This window comes from Tenrec ecaudatus, chromosome 4 (assembly GCF_050624435.1).
Source record: "Tenrec ecaudatus isolate mTenEca1 chromosome 4, mTenEca1.hap1, whole genome shotgun sequence".
NCBI lineage: Eukaryota > Metazoa > Chordata > Mammalia > Afrosoricida > Tenrecidae > Tenrec > Tenrec ecaudatus.
Genome location: NC_134533.1, coordinates 66,709,738 through 66,725,646, shown reverse-complemented (window position 1 = coordinate 66,725,646; position 15,909 = coordinate 66,709,738). Strand labels below are relative to the sequence as shown.

The following is a 15,909-nucleotide window of genomic DNA, read 5'->3' as shown; positions in this document are numbered from 1 at the left end:
TTACTATTATGTGCCTTGGGGACTTCTTAGGATTCTGTGTAGCTGGTGTTTTTCAGCCTCCTGAATGATTGATAAGAAGTTGGGTGGAATATACCTTGGTGGAGGGCAGCCGGGCTTTCCCAAGCCTCGGGATATGCTGCACAGTGTGGAACTCACCTAAATGGGTGGAGAGCAGGCATAAATGCCATACGTTAAGCGGAGTGAATTGGAGTTCCACAGTGGTGTGTGAGATAACAGGGAAGAGATAAGGAGGAAAAATACAAAACAAACAAACTAAGCCCACTGAGTCTCTGAGGGGATAGAGAAAAGGGAGGAAAACAAAAATAACAATATAGCTGTGTCCCAGTCCATGCCATTGGAGCTGCAAGGGCTTAGTCACCACCCTGAGATGGTGGGAAGCTGTGGCTGTGTTGAGATAAAGCCCCTTCACAGCCCACCAAGACTCTGTGGGGATATAGACAAAAAAGGAAAAGAAAAGTAACAATTTAGCTGAGCCCCAATCCCTGCCCGTGGGGCTGCAAGTGTTTCGTCCCTGCCTGAAGCAGTGGTAAACTGTGGCTGTTGAGATAAAGCCCCTTCAAGGCTCCAAATGGTCCCAGCTCCAGTCAAGACAGTGGCAGGGCTAAAGTCAAACCCTAGCCGGCTTCCACTGTTGTAATACAGAAGCCCCAAGTGCCTCAAAACCTTGTGGATCTGTGCCTACTTAATTTTATGATGCGCCTCCTGTGTTCCAGCAGTGTTGACTTTACCTCATAGTGACTTGACTAGGCTGATTTCTGCGGAGTCCCTCTGGTATGTGTTATTCAGTTGCAATCCCTAATTTAAGTTTTTAGCTCTGGAGCCTCCATGCTTCTCTCCAATTGATCTATCTTCCTCTGATAGCAGTGTATTATAGTCACCTACAATGATTTTTGAGTCAGTGATATATTTTTGCATCTTTTGCATATTTTGACAAATTTCTTGGGTCTCCCATTAAGCATATATATATATAATGTTTACTGGTTCCTACTCTAATGCAGCTTTCAGCATTAAATAGTGCCAATCCTTGTCTCTTTTTTGGAACCTTGAGGTCAATGTTGTCAGAGATTTCAACCCCTGCTTTTATTAATTTTCCATTTTATCTGGTATTCGTTTTGCCAGCCTAGTATTCTTAATAAAATTTTCTTTGTGAGCTTAAGACGTGTTTCTTGCAGACAACAGATTGATGGATTTATTTCCTAAACTAGTCTGCTAACCTTTCACTTTTAACGGGTGTAATTAGGCCATTGATTTTCAAAGTTATGATCACCCTAATTGGAGTCATTGCTATCATCTTGTACCTTTTATGTTGAATGTTTTCCTATCTCTCTTCATTTCAGTGGGTTGCATTTATGTGGGGGCCTTAATTCATGGTTGTTTTTCCTGTGAGGCAATATTATCTTGGTAATTATTTTGGAAACTTGGCTTCTGAATGGAGTGAATCAACATCCACCTTGTGCTTGAGTGGATGTTGATCTTCTGTCCAAAGTGAGTTGACAAGGCTTCTCCTCTAGGTTTGGTGTCTCATGACATATTCTTTGAGTTTTTCCTTGTCTGGGAAGATGCTTACCTCATTGTCTTTCTCAAGAGTTCATTTGGCAGGGTAGAGGTTATTTGGGTTGGCATTTTTTCTTACATATTTCAGAAGATATTACTCCATTGTTGCCTCTTTTCTGGTTATCTGCTGATAAATCTGAGCATATTCTCACCTGGGTGCCATTGTATATAACAGTCTCTTTTTCTCTTGCTGGTCTTAAAATTGTCTCTTTTTCCTCAAAATGGATGTTTTAACTCTGATGTGCCATGGTGAGTTCTTCCTGGAATTTACTCTAACTTGTGTCCTCTTTGCTCTTGTATTAATGTCTTTTTCTCATTCTTTAAGGTGGAAAAGTTTGTTTTCAGGAATTCCCTCACTAATTTTGCTGTTGACTTCTTAATTAGGTTTTGTTCTGGTAGACCCATTATGCAAATATTATTCCTCTTGATAGCATCTGACTTTGTTCTCACGTTTTATTCCACCTCTTTAATTATCTTGTATAACTGTCTTCCTTCTTTGTTGAAATCTGCTAGATTATCCTCAAGATCAGTGGTAGAATTCACTAGCTTATTTAGTCTGCTAATTTGTGTTTTGATTCTGTTATCTCATTCATTAGTTCTTGTATTTCCCTTTGTGAGTGGGCTTCATCCCTACAATCGTAGACTTCGTCTCCTATCTCATTTTGTACTTATTCTGCGTTGCTTCCTACATATCATGTATTACTCCAAGCAGCATTCTCAAGATTTCTTTTTTTGGCAGTTCAACTTCTGATTCTTCTATGAGTATTAGTAGACTTAGGATACCTCCACTCTTTTGTTTTTCTTGTTTTCCTATTGAGGGTGTCGATGTATGTTGATATCTGCATTTCATTTTCTAAGAATTCATTGCCATATTCCCAGGAGACTGAAGGACCCTGCACAATTCCTTTGTGTGTAAGGTAAGAGTGGTTTTGAGGATGCTTTGTGTCCTACTGTGTTGGTAGTTCATCAGTCGGGTAGCAGTGGAGGGGAGGTGCTGCTGTGACTCAGAGGCTGGTGGTGGTAGGGGACCTGAAAATGCGTGCTGATGTTGGTGACTGGAGGTATGCCAAAGGGCTGGCTTGGGGCCAGCTTGCAGCATGATCATGAGAGTGGTCTGGACTATCTTAACATAAATTGCAGTCTTGTAAAGACACTCTGTGGAGCCCAAAATGGGTAAAGCCAGTTTTTCGCTTGGGTTGTGGCTGCCAACACAGTTTGGCATTTTATGTTTTGTTGTGTTAAAATCCTAAGCTTATCTTTGTGGACTATAGTTCTGCCTGTCTTGTTATGTTAATGCTGTTTAATTAGAAGATAAAATTGATATGATAATTCATTTTCTTACCCACAGACACAATGATTAAGAGTCCTACTGATATTTCCCCTACTCATAAATACATTATTTTTAATATTGCTTTACTAGCTACTGAAATAAAACAATTTTGACAATCAAATTTTGTTTTTGAGGTACCATCAATCCCATTCCAATTCATAAAGATCCTGTGTACAACAGAATGGAATACTGTCACAACCTGTACATTTTTATGATTATTTCAATGTTTAAGCCCATTGATGCATTCACTATATGGATTCATCACATAGATGTTGTTTTTTCATTGTCCCTGACATTACCAACCATGATGCACTTTTCCAAGACTAGTCATTCTTGATAACATTCCACCCAAAGTGAGGCAAATACATGCTAGCCTTGTTTTTAAGGGGGAGTCTGATTATGCTTCTACCTAGAAGAATTTATTTATTATTACTTGCCAAGATCAAAATTTCAAGTGCTTTATTTATTATTCCTTATTCATTGTCTAGATTTCTCATTGTCCAGATTTTTATGAGGTGATTGAAAATATCATAGTGTAATGCAATATATTTAGCTCAGATTTAAATTTAATAATGCTAAGGGTTATGCAATGGCATAAGACTAAATGCAAAAACAGAAGTTATATGTTATTATGCTACAAAAACAGAAGTTCTGATTTCACCTAACTTGTATAGATTATAAGGAATCCTTGACACGTTGTCAAGAAAGAGTTGTCCTTGGAGAAGAACATCATTTTTGGTAAAGTAGAGGGGTATTGAAAAGGAGGCCGGACCTCTAGGAGATGGATTGTCACAATGGCTATAAAATTGGGCTCAAGCATAGCAGTAATCATCAGTATCATACAGGAATAGTCAGTGTTTCAGTCTGTTGTGAATAACAGTTTTATGGGCTTGAATCAACTCCATGGCCCCTAACATCAGCACAGGGCAAGTGAGCTGCTGAAGCATTTGAATCCCCAGTCAAGTACAGGAAAGTCTCAAAGAAAGCTGAGTAAGGCAGTGTACTTGTGATTTAAAAAATAATCAATGAGAAAAAAAATTGCGAACTTTACATTTTATGTGGAAATAAAGTACCATTTAGAAAATGTCAATAGAGATGTCTGGATGATAACATAGTAACACATACCATAGTGAATCTGCAGAATTCTATCCAGAAGAGTTGCTTAGTGGGAAACTCAGCACTGCTGGAATGCAGGAGGAGGATCATAAGTATAAGTAGGCACAGATCCACAAGGTTTTGAGGAGATGGGTGCTTTGGGCTTGCCACAGAGGAGGCCAGCTAAGGCTTGACCTTAGCCCCACCACTGTCTCAGCTGGAGCCAGGGCCATTTAGAGCCCATGCAGGGGTTTAATCTCAGCACAGCCAGTTTGGCATAGCCTTAGGGCAGGGACTAAACCTTTGCAGCCCCATGGGCAGGGATTGGGGTTCAGCTACATTGGTACTTTTGTTTCCCTCTCTTCCCTCTATCCCCCAAAACTCTTAGAGGGCTGCAGAGGGGCTTTTTCTCAACACAGCCAAGCTTGCTGCTCCACCTCTGGGCAGGGACTAAACCCATGTAGCTCCATGGGCAATGATTGGTACCTAGCTACATTGTTACTTCTGTTTCCCTCTCTTATTTGTATGCTCACACAGTCTCAGTGTTTTATTTTTTAATTTTTCTTCTCTTTCCTGTTCTTTCACACTCCACTGCTGACCTCCAGACCACTCCCCTTAGCTTAGGGCATTTACTCCTGCACCCCACCCAGCTAGGTGAGCTCCATACTATGAAGGTAGCCCGTGGCTGGAGAAAGCCCTGCCAACCTCCACCAGGGGATACTCTGTCAAACTTCTTATCAGGGGATTCCTGCCTGTGTGCCTGGGGGCCTAAGGTGTCTCAATCAACTCTTGTCAATGTTCCAAGCTTCTGAAGAAATCTCTTCCCAACATCCAGAACACCACAGCAGGCAACCCACCAGCCTTCTGGGGCATTCCTCTAAGAGGGAAGCCACAGGAGCATAAAGTGATAGGTTAATTCCATAGTGAAATTAGCTGTAGGCAGTTCGAAGCAGCATTGCTACAAGTCTCCCGGAGAGAGCCAGTGCTCTTCGACTCCCTGGAAAATGGCACCTGGCTCTTCTAAAACAATGCAATATAAACAGGTATCAGCCCCAAATTCCTCAAAAAGAAATCAGGAGAAACAAAAGGCAATGGCAGAAAATGTCCCAAACATAACGACATTCATAAAAGAAGCAGATATTGAGTTGCCACAGTACAAAATTTTCTGAATGATGCTTGGAGTAATATAGGATATGAGGGAAATAATACAGAAAATGAAAGAAATGATAGAGGAAATAAAGTCCTTCACCAAAGGGGAAAACAGGAGCTGAGGGAGGAGACAACCAAATCCAGTAGCAGAAACACGGACCTCAGGCATTGACTGGAGGAAGCAGAGAGCCACATAACAGACTTGGAGGACAGCCAAGCAGACTTTAACACACATGAACAAAAATCTAAAAAGATCACCAGAGAAGCTGAAGAAAAACCTAAGAGCTATGTCTGATGCTCTGAAGAGGAACAACATTAGATTTATTGGCTTACTGGAGAAGACACAATAAAAAAAGTCATCTACAACAATATTAAGAGAATTCTTGGAGAAAAATTCCCAAGCTTAATAAATGAAAACCAGGCAACCATTCATGAGGCTGAAAGAAATCCAGCTAGTCTGGATACCAAGAAGAAGTCGCCAAGACACATAATAGGTAAGCTATCCAACTTTAAGGAAAAAGAGAAAATCATGAGAGCACCTAGGGAAAAATGAACATGAACATATAAAGATTCCCAAATAAGAATATGATCAGACCTATTAGCTGAAGCTATGAAGAAGAGGAGAGAGTGGAGTAAACTATTCCAAAAATTGAAGCAAAACAACACAAACCCAAGAATACTTTATGCAGCCAAATTATTGATCAAGATATATGGAGAAGTAAGTCTTCCCATACAAGGAAAATCTCAAAGAATATGTTAGAAGAAGCACATCCCTACAAAACATTCTTGCTGACCCAATATGGGCTGAAGACCAAAAGCCACAAATCATAAATAAGAGACCACCACATAGAATAACCTCACCCAGAGGGCAACAAAGAGAAAACAGACCCCAGGATAATATTGGCTTAAGGATAGAAAGAATTCAAGAATGATACACACACACACACACACACACACAACACCCTAATGAGAAAGGAAAATAGGAAAATACCCAACATAAAAGGTATAAGATGACATCACAGAGTCTGCATAGGGATATAATAACCCTGAATATCAATGGCCTAAATGCAGGCATTAAAAGACTGAAACTAGCAGACTGGTTTTTAAAACACAACCCATCAATGTGCTGCCTACAGGAGACACATCTCAATGTTATAGACATAAACAGCCTGTGATCAAAGACTGGAGAAAGGCATACCAAGCAAACAGTAATTCAAAAAATGCAGGGGTTGCAATCTAATCTCTGATAAAATTGACCTCAAAGTGCAAACCATAAAAAGAGATAAAGAGGGACACTATAAAATGCTCAAGGAATGGTAGACAAAGAACCACTAAAAATTGTAAACATATATTCCCCTATACCCCTAATGAGTGACCTGCTGAATACATCAACTAAACACTAAAACACATGAAAAAAGAAACCACAGTCTCAACAATTATAGTGGTTGACTTCAATATACAGCTATCTGAGAAAGATAGATCACAGGAAAATCAACTCAACAAGGAGGCTAGAGATCTAAGCACTGCAATTAGACATTTTGACCTGATAGATATTTACAGAGATATTCATCCAAATACAAAAAATTCACATTCTTCTCAAACACACATGGCATATATTCCAAGATAGACCACATGCTGGGGCATAAGGCGAATCTACATAAATTTAAGCACATTGATATCATACAGACCTCTCTCTTTGACCAATGTGCATTAGACTAGAAACCAACAAAAGGAAGATAAAGAAAAGAAGCACGAACAATTAGAGGATGAATAACTCTCTACTTCAAAAAGAGTCCGTACTGGCACATCAAAAATGAAATTAGGTAATTTCTAGAAACCAACGCGAATGAGCACACGATGTACCAAAACTTACGGGACACAGCAAAGGCAGTTATCAGAGGAAGTTTCATAGCAATACATGCACACCTGAGATAATAAGAGAGACTCATGACTGATATGCTGGCACTAAATTTACAACATCTAGAGCAGAGTCAGCAGGACAAGCCTACTAATAGCAAAAGAAAAGAAATAATAAAAATCAGGGCTCAGATTCAGGAGAGGGAAAATAAGAAAACTATGGAAAAATTAATGCTGCTAAAAGTTAGATCTTTGAAAGGATAAACAAAATTGAATCACTCCAAACCTAACTAAAGAAAGGTGGGAACAAATTTCAATAGTAAGAATGATGGTTGAAAGAGGGGACATTACAACCGGCCCTAATGAAATTAAAAGGATAATTACACAGTACTACGAAGGTTTGTACTCCAATGAATTCAAGAACTTGGAAGACATGGAAAAATTCTTGCAAAAACAATCTCTCCTTAGACCGTCCTTGATGTATATCAAGAATCTCAACAGACCAATAGCAATAGAATAAATAGGTTATCGAGGGATTACAAACAACAACAAAAAATAACCCTGGACCAGATGGCTTCACTGGAGAATTCTACCAAGCATTTAGGAAAGAACTAACACCAATCCTACATAAATTCTTCCAGAACATAAAAAAAGATGGCAAGCTCCCGAACTCCTTCTATGAAACTAGTATAACTCTGATACCCAAACTGTGCAAGGATCCCAGAAGAATTGAGAACAACAGACCAATATCCATAATAAATTTTGATACAAAAATCCTTAAAAAATACTAGCCAACAGAATACAAAAGTATATAAAACAAATAATTCACCATGACCAAGTGGGATTCATACCAGGGATGCAGGGATGGAACAACATATGAAAGACCATTAGTATTATTCATCATATTGACATGAAAAGCTATAACAACTACATGATAATATTGATAGATGCAGAAAAGGTATTCAACAACATCCAACAACAATTCCTGTTTAAGACACTTGAGAAGATAGGAATGTAAAAAAAATACCTCAAGACAATACAAGCTCTATATGAAAAACCAACTGCCAACGTGGTAGTCAGTGGAGAAAAGACTAACATAATTCCGCTGAAAAATGTGACCAGACAAGGATGCCCCTTATCCCCACTCTTATTTAATAACATGCCGGAAGTTTTAGCTAACAGAATAAAACAAAGAAAAGATATCAATGGTATTCATCTGGGGGAAGGAAGAGGTATAATTATCATTATTTGCAGATGATATGATTTTATATATGGGAAATCCAAAAAGCTCCCCAAGGGGAGTACTAGAAGTAATAGAGGAGTTTGGCAGTGTAGCAGATACAAGATCAACGCACAGAAGTCCATTGGGCTGTGATACACATCAGATAAGATCACAGTAAAGGAGATCAAAAAGGTGGTACCATTCACAATAGCCAAACACAAATTGAAATATTTAGGGATATACCTGACTAAATGAACAAAAAATCTCTATGAGGAAATCTACAGAACACTACTAAAGAAACCAAGAGCGACTCCAACAAATAGAAGAACATCCTATGCTCGTGGTTTAGAAGATTCAAGATAGTCAAGATGTGAGTTCTCCCAAGGCACTGTATAAGTCTATTGTAATCCTGATACAATCACCCTCATCTTTCTTCAAAGAAATGGAAAAACTGATTACCAACTTCATATGGAGAGGGAAGAAGCCCAAAATTAGCAGAGAACACCTCAAGAAGGACACCGTGGAAGGATTGTTTACCTGACTTTAGCAGGTACTACACAGCCAACGTTGTCAAAACCACATGGTATTGGTAAAATGACAGATACTCAGACCAATGGAAAAGAACTGAAAACCCAGAAATAAAATCATTAGCATACAGACGACTGATCTCTGATAAGGCCCACAAAAATATCCAATAGGAAGCAGATGTCCTCTTTAAAAAGTGGTGCTGGTGATATGACAAAATAACGATGTATAAATTACAAAGGGCACATGAGGGAGGGGTGAGCGGGGAGGGAGGGGAAAAAAAAGAGGACCTGATGCAAAGGGCTTAAGTGGAGAGCAAATGCTTTGAGAATGATTGGGGCAGGGAATGTATGGATGTGCTTTATACAATTGATGTATGTATATGTATGGATTGTGATAAGAGTTGTATGAGTCCCTAATAAAATGTAAAAAAAGAGAAGGGAAAAAAAAGAAAGAAAATGATTAGGTCAAAGAATGTACAGATGTGCTTTATACAATTGATGTATGTATATGTATGGACTGTGATAAGAGTTGTATGAGCCCCTAATAAAACATTTTAAAAAAGTGGTGCTGGAAAAAAAATGGATATTTACCTGCAGAAAAATGAAGCAAAATCCTTATCTCACTCCATGCACAAGAATAAACTCAAGATGTATCAAAGACCTTGAAGTTAAACCCCAAACTGTTAGGGGCATCAAAGAAGGAATTGGGACCAACTTGAGAACTATCTGTGTACATTGAAAGAATTAACCAACTGGGTAATAAGAGAGTTCAGGGACTGGGAAAACATTGTTAGCAGTGACACATCAAAGGCCTAATTACTAAAATTAACAATATTCTGGTAGCTTCCAAAAAGAAAAAGAAAAAAAACTAATTGCCCACTGAGGAGGTGGCCAAAGCACCTGAACATTAGTTTCACAGCAGCAGAATTCTGATTGGCCAACACACATATGAGAAAATGTTCCTGATGTTTAGCCATAAGAGAAATACAAATTAAAACAACAATGAGGTACCACCTAACACCCTCAAAGCTATCCCAATTCAAAAAGTCAGAAAACAACCAGTGTTGGAGGGGCGGTGAGGAGACAGGAATTATCATCCACTGATGGTAGACCTGTAAGTATGTACAGCCACTATGGAAATTGATCTGTGGATATCTAAAACAGAAGGAAATCAAGTTAACATACAACCCAGTAATCCCCCTACTGGTGATATACCCAGAAGAGGCAAGAAACAACCCAAGGCCAGACTTTGATGTTCCAATGTTCATCGCGGCACAGTTCACAATTGCAAGGAGTTGGAAACAACCCAAATTTCCATCAACCGATGAGTGGATTAAAAAGCTGTGCTATACACATAGAATGGAGTACTATGCATCACTAAAAAGCAGTGATGAATGTACGAAGCACATCATTGCATGGGAAGAACTGGGGGAATTCCTGCTAAACAAAGTAAGCCAAGCACACAAGGAGAAGTACAACAAGAGTCCGCTGAGGGAAAGAGGGACCAGGCTTCAACCCAGTGCTGCAAGATGAGAATGCAACATGCCAGCGTGGAGTAGGGAATCAGTGGAGAGGTCTGAGGGGCTGGCCCCAAACCCAACTACTATGTGGTCACGTGCTCCTCCCCACAGAAGAATTTATATCAAAGGGCCGCATTGAATTTGCAGCTCCAGGAGAGGTACATAAAAAGAAACGAAAATGTAAATAATAAATAAAAGTCACTGCTATATAGCATAAAAAAGGAATCCTTGGTGGCACTGTGGGTTAGGCAGCAGACTGACAACCACAGGTTGGGCTGTTCAAATCCACTAGCAACTTAGTTGAAGAAAGAAGCTGTTCTTTGCTCCAGCGAAGATGAACATTCTCAGAAACCCTATATATGGCTATTATGAATTATCATCAATTCAATAGCAGTGGGTATACAGATTAAACTTATATAAAGATATATAAACGTTCTATCAATGTTTATTTCCACAAGGATAAAGATGCTTCTCGATACTTCAACAATGAAGCTCAGAAATTGAGAGACTATTTGTAGCTGACATGAAGTAAAATGAAGTGTTTTTTGTTTGTTTGTTTTTACAAACACATGAGAATCCCTAGTGGCACACTAGGGAATCATTTAGCTGCTAACTGAAAGGTAGTTTATTCAAACTCACCAGCCCTTCACAGGAAAAGATTTGGTAGTTTGCTTCCATAAAGGTTACATTCCTGGAAGACATATAGGGGCAGTTCTATGCTGTCCTATAAGGTCTTTTAGAGTAGAAGTTAGGCCCTCATCAGGGATGAAGCAGCTATGATCCGTTGAAGCCTTATCAAACTGAACCAAGCTAAGTCAATTAACAAAGGAAAACCTATGACCTTACTCACTGGAAATAACTAGAGTAGGTAATATATAGAGACTATAGTTTGTAACTGGTTCTCAGAAGTAAGAGGGAGAGCATATGGTGGATTCATTGGTTAAGACACATTAAGTTTCTGTTTATCCTAATCTTGTGATGACAACTGATAATAGGTGTACAATATAATGAAAGTGATGTCACTAAAGATATTAAATTGGTAAATGTTATATATTTTTACAAAGATAAAAACAAATAACCTGCCTTATAAATGATGTATCTATAAACATTTTATGAGTTTGTGAAAACCAGTTTGAGAAGAATAAAAATACTAGATGTTTCTGACCATCTCTGTCCATTTCTCATTCCCTTGTCTCCCTACATGAATATACATACATACATACATACATACATACTTACATTTGTACTTGTAAGGTACATTTGTACCTTAGCAATAGAGGTAGTCTCACTCCCCTAAGCAGCATGGTTTAAAATTGACAAGACCATTCCCTAGGTAAGACCCAGCTCTGATCACTGACTTGCTGATTCTCTATCAGCTATGGGACTGTTGTCAGGGTTACTGAAGTAGAACAGAAGCAGAGTTCCCCTCTAATAAGTAAAGCATTTCAAACCTCCTTGACAAAGAAAAAAAAAAAGTCATCCCAAACTCCTTTAGAATAAAAATTGTCTCAGTAACACCCAGAGGGCTGTACCAACAGCATTTTCGGGTTTCTATTAAATTCAACATTAAATTCGTTGTGTGGGCTGTTCCAAGTCGGAGAAGCTGGGAGAAAGGCTTGGCTCAGATGTCTTTTCCCAATTTTCCACTGGGCCTGTCACAGTTCCAATGTTCACAAATAAAAAGTTGAAGAGGTTACTATAAAAACTGAAAAGTCAAAAGTCAGTCATAGGATTAAAACATTTCCACTTGAATTAGGTAAAACAAATATCTGAATGGTCTTAAGTGAGCTTGGGAGTCACCTGAGGATAAATGTGGTACTTTGGTGGGGGGGGGGGCGGTGTTGTGAAGCCCAAAGCACATCGCACCCTGGTCCCTAGCTCTGGCGTCAACGACGGGAAGTACTTTGTTAGTTACTCTGGAGTAGAAAATTCTGCTAGGAATGCATTGCCCAGGAGCCTTTACTTGTGCTCCCTAAAGATCACTGGCTGTTACATGACTCAGTCTCAGAAACCTCAGGTCCCAAGAGTTGCAGCATTGCTATCATTCCCCGCTAAACTCTATAAATCTCACATCTCCTGGAATATCAGTTTTACTGTGACGAAACAAAAGAAAAATAGGATTGATGGTCAAGGTTGGCAAAAACCTTTTTTATTCTGTGTTTCAGTCCGACTTTAATAAGTTCCTGAAATATACATATCAGAATCGCCATCATGGCTGAGAAATGGCTCTTTTAAATGATTTATGTAAAACTGGAGGTAAGTTTCAGATCCCACACACATGATTTGTGATTTCTTTTCCAAAACTTGAGATAGGAACAACCAAATGTGTTTCTTTTTCTATGTTGTTTTCTTCTGCTTTACAGGTTCACACTTCATTATTATATGTTCTCAAACTCAAACCAACACTGCTCTGATAAATGTAAGGCATCGATGTAAAAGTAACGGGGTGGCACAGATATGGCCCTTGATTCCTGTGGTGAGTCAGAAGACTAAGGAAAAAGAGTTTTTATAAGCAGACCTAAAGTAATCTCTCTGTTTCAGAGCAAATCAAGTATTTGTCTCATACTCAATATGATGTTAAGGTAATTTAATTGTTCTTGCTGTATAGTCACTTCCTAATCAACCATAAGATACAGTTTTCCTTGAGAGAGTTTTGTTTCTATTCATTAATGTCTGTTTGGTCTGATTCCAAAATCAGTAACTCCACCTTCCTTCTCACGGGTTTCCCTGGCCTGGAAAAGCACTACCCTTGGATCTCCATCCCCTTCTCCTGTATCTATGTGATGGTACTTGCCGGGAACTTCTTGGTCCTTCATGTGATCCGGACTGAGCCAAGCTTGCATGAGCCCATGTTCTACTTCCTGGCCATGCTGGCCCTCACTGACCTGTGCATGGGACTGTCCACAGTGCACACAGTGCTGGGGATCCTGTGGGGGCTCAGCCAAGAGATTGGACTGAATACCTGTATTGCTCAAACCTTCTTTATCCATGGGCTCTCATGCATGGAATCTGGCATCCTTCTCGCCATGGCCTTTGATCGCTTTACTGCAATTTGCAACCCTCTGAGATACACAACCATTCTCACAAATGCCAGAATCATCAAAATCGGTGTGGCCATTTTCGCCAGGAGTTTCCTTTCCATTACTGTTCCCATTGTCCGACTGAAGTTCTTCTATTACTGCCGTCCCCACATTCTCTCTCACTCATTCTGTTTGCACCAAGACTTGCTACGGCTGGCCTGCTCTGACATTCGGTTCAACAGTTTCTATGCCTTAGCGTTGGTAATCTGCACACTTTTTCTAGATTCTGTGCTTATCCTCATTTCCTATGTCTTGATCCTGAAATCAGTCTTAGCTATTGCCTCCCAGGAGGAGAGGCTCAAATCATTTCAGACCTCTGTCTCCCATCTCTGTGCAGTCCTGGTTTTCTACATCCCAATAATTGGACTGACCATGGTTCACCGCTTTGGGAAGCACCTCTCTCCTGTGGTCCATGTTCTTATGGGTAACATCTATATTCTTTTTCCTCCCTTGATGAACCCCATCATCTATAGTGTGAAGACTAAGCAAATCCTTAGCAGGATCAAGAGATGGTTCACTCTGAAAAACAACTGAGTACTAGGGAGTACAGCTAGTAATTGTAAGAGGAATGGCAAATGCATAAATGATCTGTAGCAATAATAATAGATTTTTATGCGATACTTTATATGTTGAAGGAAAATCTATACTTTCTTCCTAATTTAGTCCTCCACACACCAGTAATAAGAAGAGAAAGAGTAAATGAGCTTGATTTCTAATTTTAGCACTATGAATAATGTTAGTTAAGTATTCAAGGTGGTAGTGCCATTAGCCCTGTTTAGAAAATTGCTAAATTTGTAGAATGAATGTTTTCTGAATTCTCATTTAGGTTGTGGTTTGATTTCTGCATGTAACTATTTCATATTTGTATTCATTATTTACAATGCATGCAGTTTTTTCATATTCTTATCCTGTGTCAAAAATAAACATTTTTAGTCACTCATATATTTTCTACATATAATTGAGAAAAAGTTTCTGAAACCCTACTTTTTCCTATGTATATCTGATATTGGTGGATTAGAATATATAACCTAATATCAAATATGTGTCATACTGTAACTGAGTCTCTTCACGTTAAGTCTCCTTCCCCCCAACATACACAGAATTGTACACTAAACTGGAGGCAGAATAGTTTAAAGTTTTCAAGAAACCAGTCTTATTAATTTCAGTTATGTGTTGGCATACTATGAATTTTAAAATGAACTTATATAACCTCTTTATTTTACAGGAGAAGATGCTAAGGCAAAGAGCAATTAAATAAAACATGACTATTTAAACTGGGGATAGAATTAAAGTTTTAAGAATCTTTTGAATAGATATGCTTAGTCACATCCTTTCTGTAAAATAAGGAAATTCAACTACATAACCAATCCAAGTGTAAATTTCTTTCATTATTGCTTTTTCAACATGTATGTTAAGTTATATACAAAAATAGTTTCAAGCCATGGTATCAACCTCAGGTTTTAATTTTGTTGTTTGTTTTTCGTATATTGACACTTAAATCTACCTACACACTCACCTTGATCGGGGCCAGCATGGTCATTACAGAGCCTAACTGCAGTAAAACTCCGGAGAATGAAGAAGCAATGTGTTCAAATATTTACATTCAAGGAATATAAAATTCCATCAATGATAATAAAGATTTGAAAGTATTTTTTAACAAGATGTCAATTTTGAAAGTTAATGTTCAATTTGTTTCCTTTCACATTCTCTTTTAGTGGATATATTCCTGAAAACAAGCATTTTGCTTTTCAAATTAAAAAAACAGACTGAATTTATGTTTATGAGTCTTTGTTTTACAACTATTACCAGTCATCCTTCATACACACCTCCGGGGCTTAATCTGCCTTGCTTATCTTGCCCTGTGTCTCCCACCAGTCTTATTTCTCCCTGTAGCAAAATTCCTAAAGGTCCAACTTCCAAAATATTGTTAATTACCCAGCTCCACTTACACTAGAGAGATGTAAACTATATATTCCTCTTCCTTGTTAGGCTTATTTAAGTTTATTTGGGATTTTGAAATAAGGGGCAATGGAGGTCCTTTACATTCAATGGTGCTATTCATTGTAATATAAATTATCCCCATAATATGCGATGACATCTGTATCAACCACAATGTTTTAGTGTACAACATACTCTAGAATTGGAGGCCACTATAACTTTTTCTGCAGCTCAGTGGAATACTGCTGTTCCCATCTTCTACAAAAATAAAGAAAATTCTGGAACTCTAACTATTTTATAAGTTGAGGTTTTGCTCTATATATACAAGAGAATGTTTTTCTATGTTTACTGTCAGAATGTCTTATATTGCAAGGTGTTCCTTCAGTTTTTATATTAGAAAAAAAAACTCCTTGGAAGACATAGTAGAGTGAAATATTCCCAAGCAGTACTGTGAAAGAGTTTGAATAAAACTGAATTATGGATTATCAGAATCAAAGTACAGTTTCCTCATTGATTTTATTTAAAATAATTTATAATGGAATTGATCATTTATAATTTAAAATAGCTGTTTCTTAATGCACAATGTGAAAACTATATACAAATTTATGAATGTATG

At 38.4% G+C, this 15,909-nt stretch overlaps 1 protein-coding gene across 1 annotated transcript; it reads left to right on the top strand.

Moving 5' to 3' along the window:
* Window positions 1–12,944: 12,944 nt before the first annotated feature.
* On the top strand, window positions 12,945–13,889 carry LOC142446822 (olfactory receptor 51V1-like). The gene has a single exon (XM_075548560.1). It carries the CDS (start codon window positions 12,945–12,947, stop codon window positions 13,887–13,889), a length of 945 nt encoding a protein of 314 aa, XP_075404675.1.
* Window positions 13,890–15,909: the final 2,020 nt, after the last annotated feature.

Coding starts and splice junctions, on each gene's coding strand:
- LOC142446822 (XM_075548560.1), top strand. CDS start 12,945: ATGTCTGTTTGGTCTGATTCCAAAATCAGTAACTCCACCTTCCTTCTC.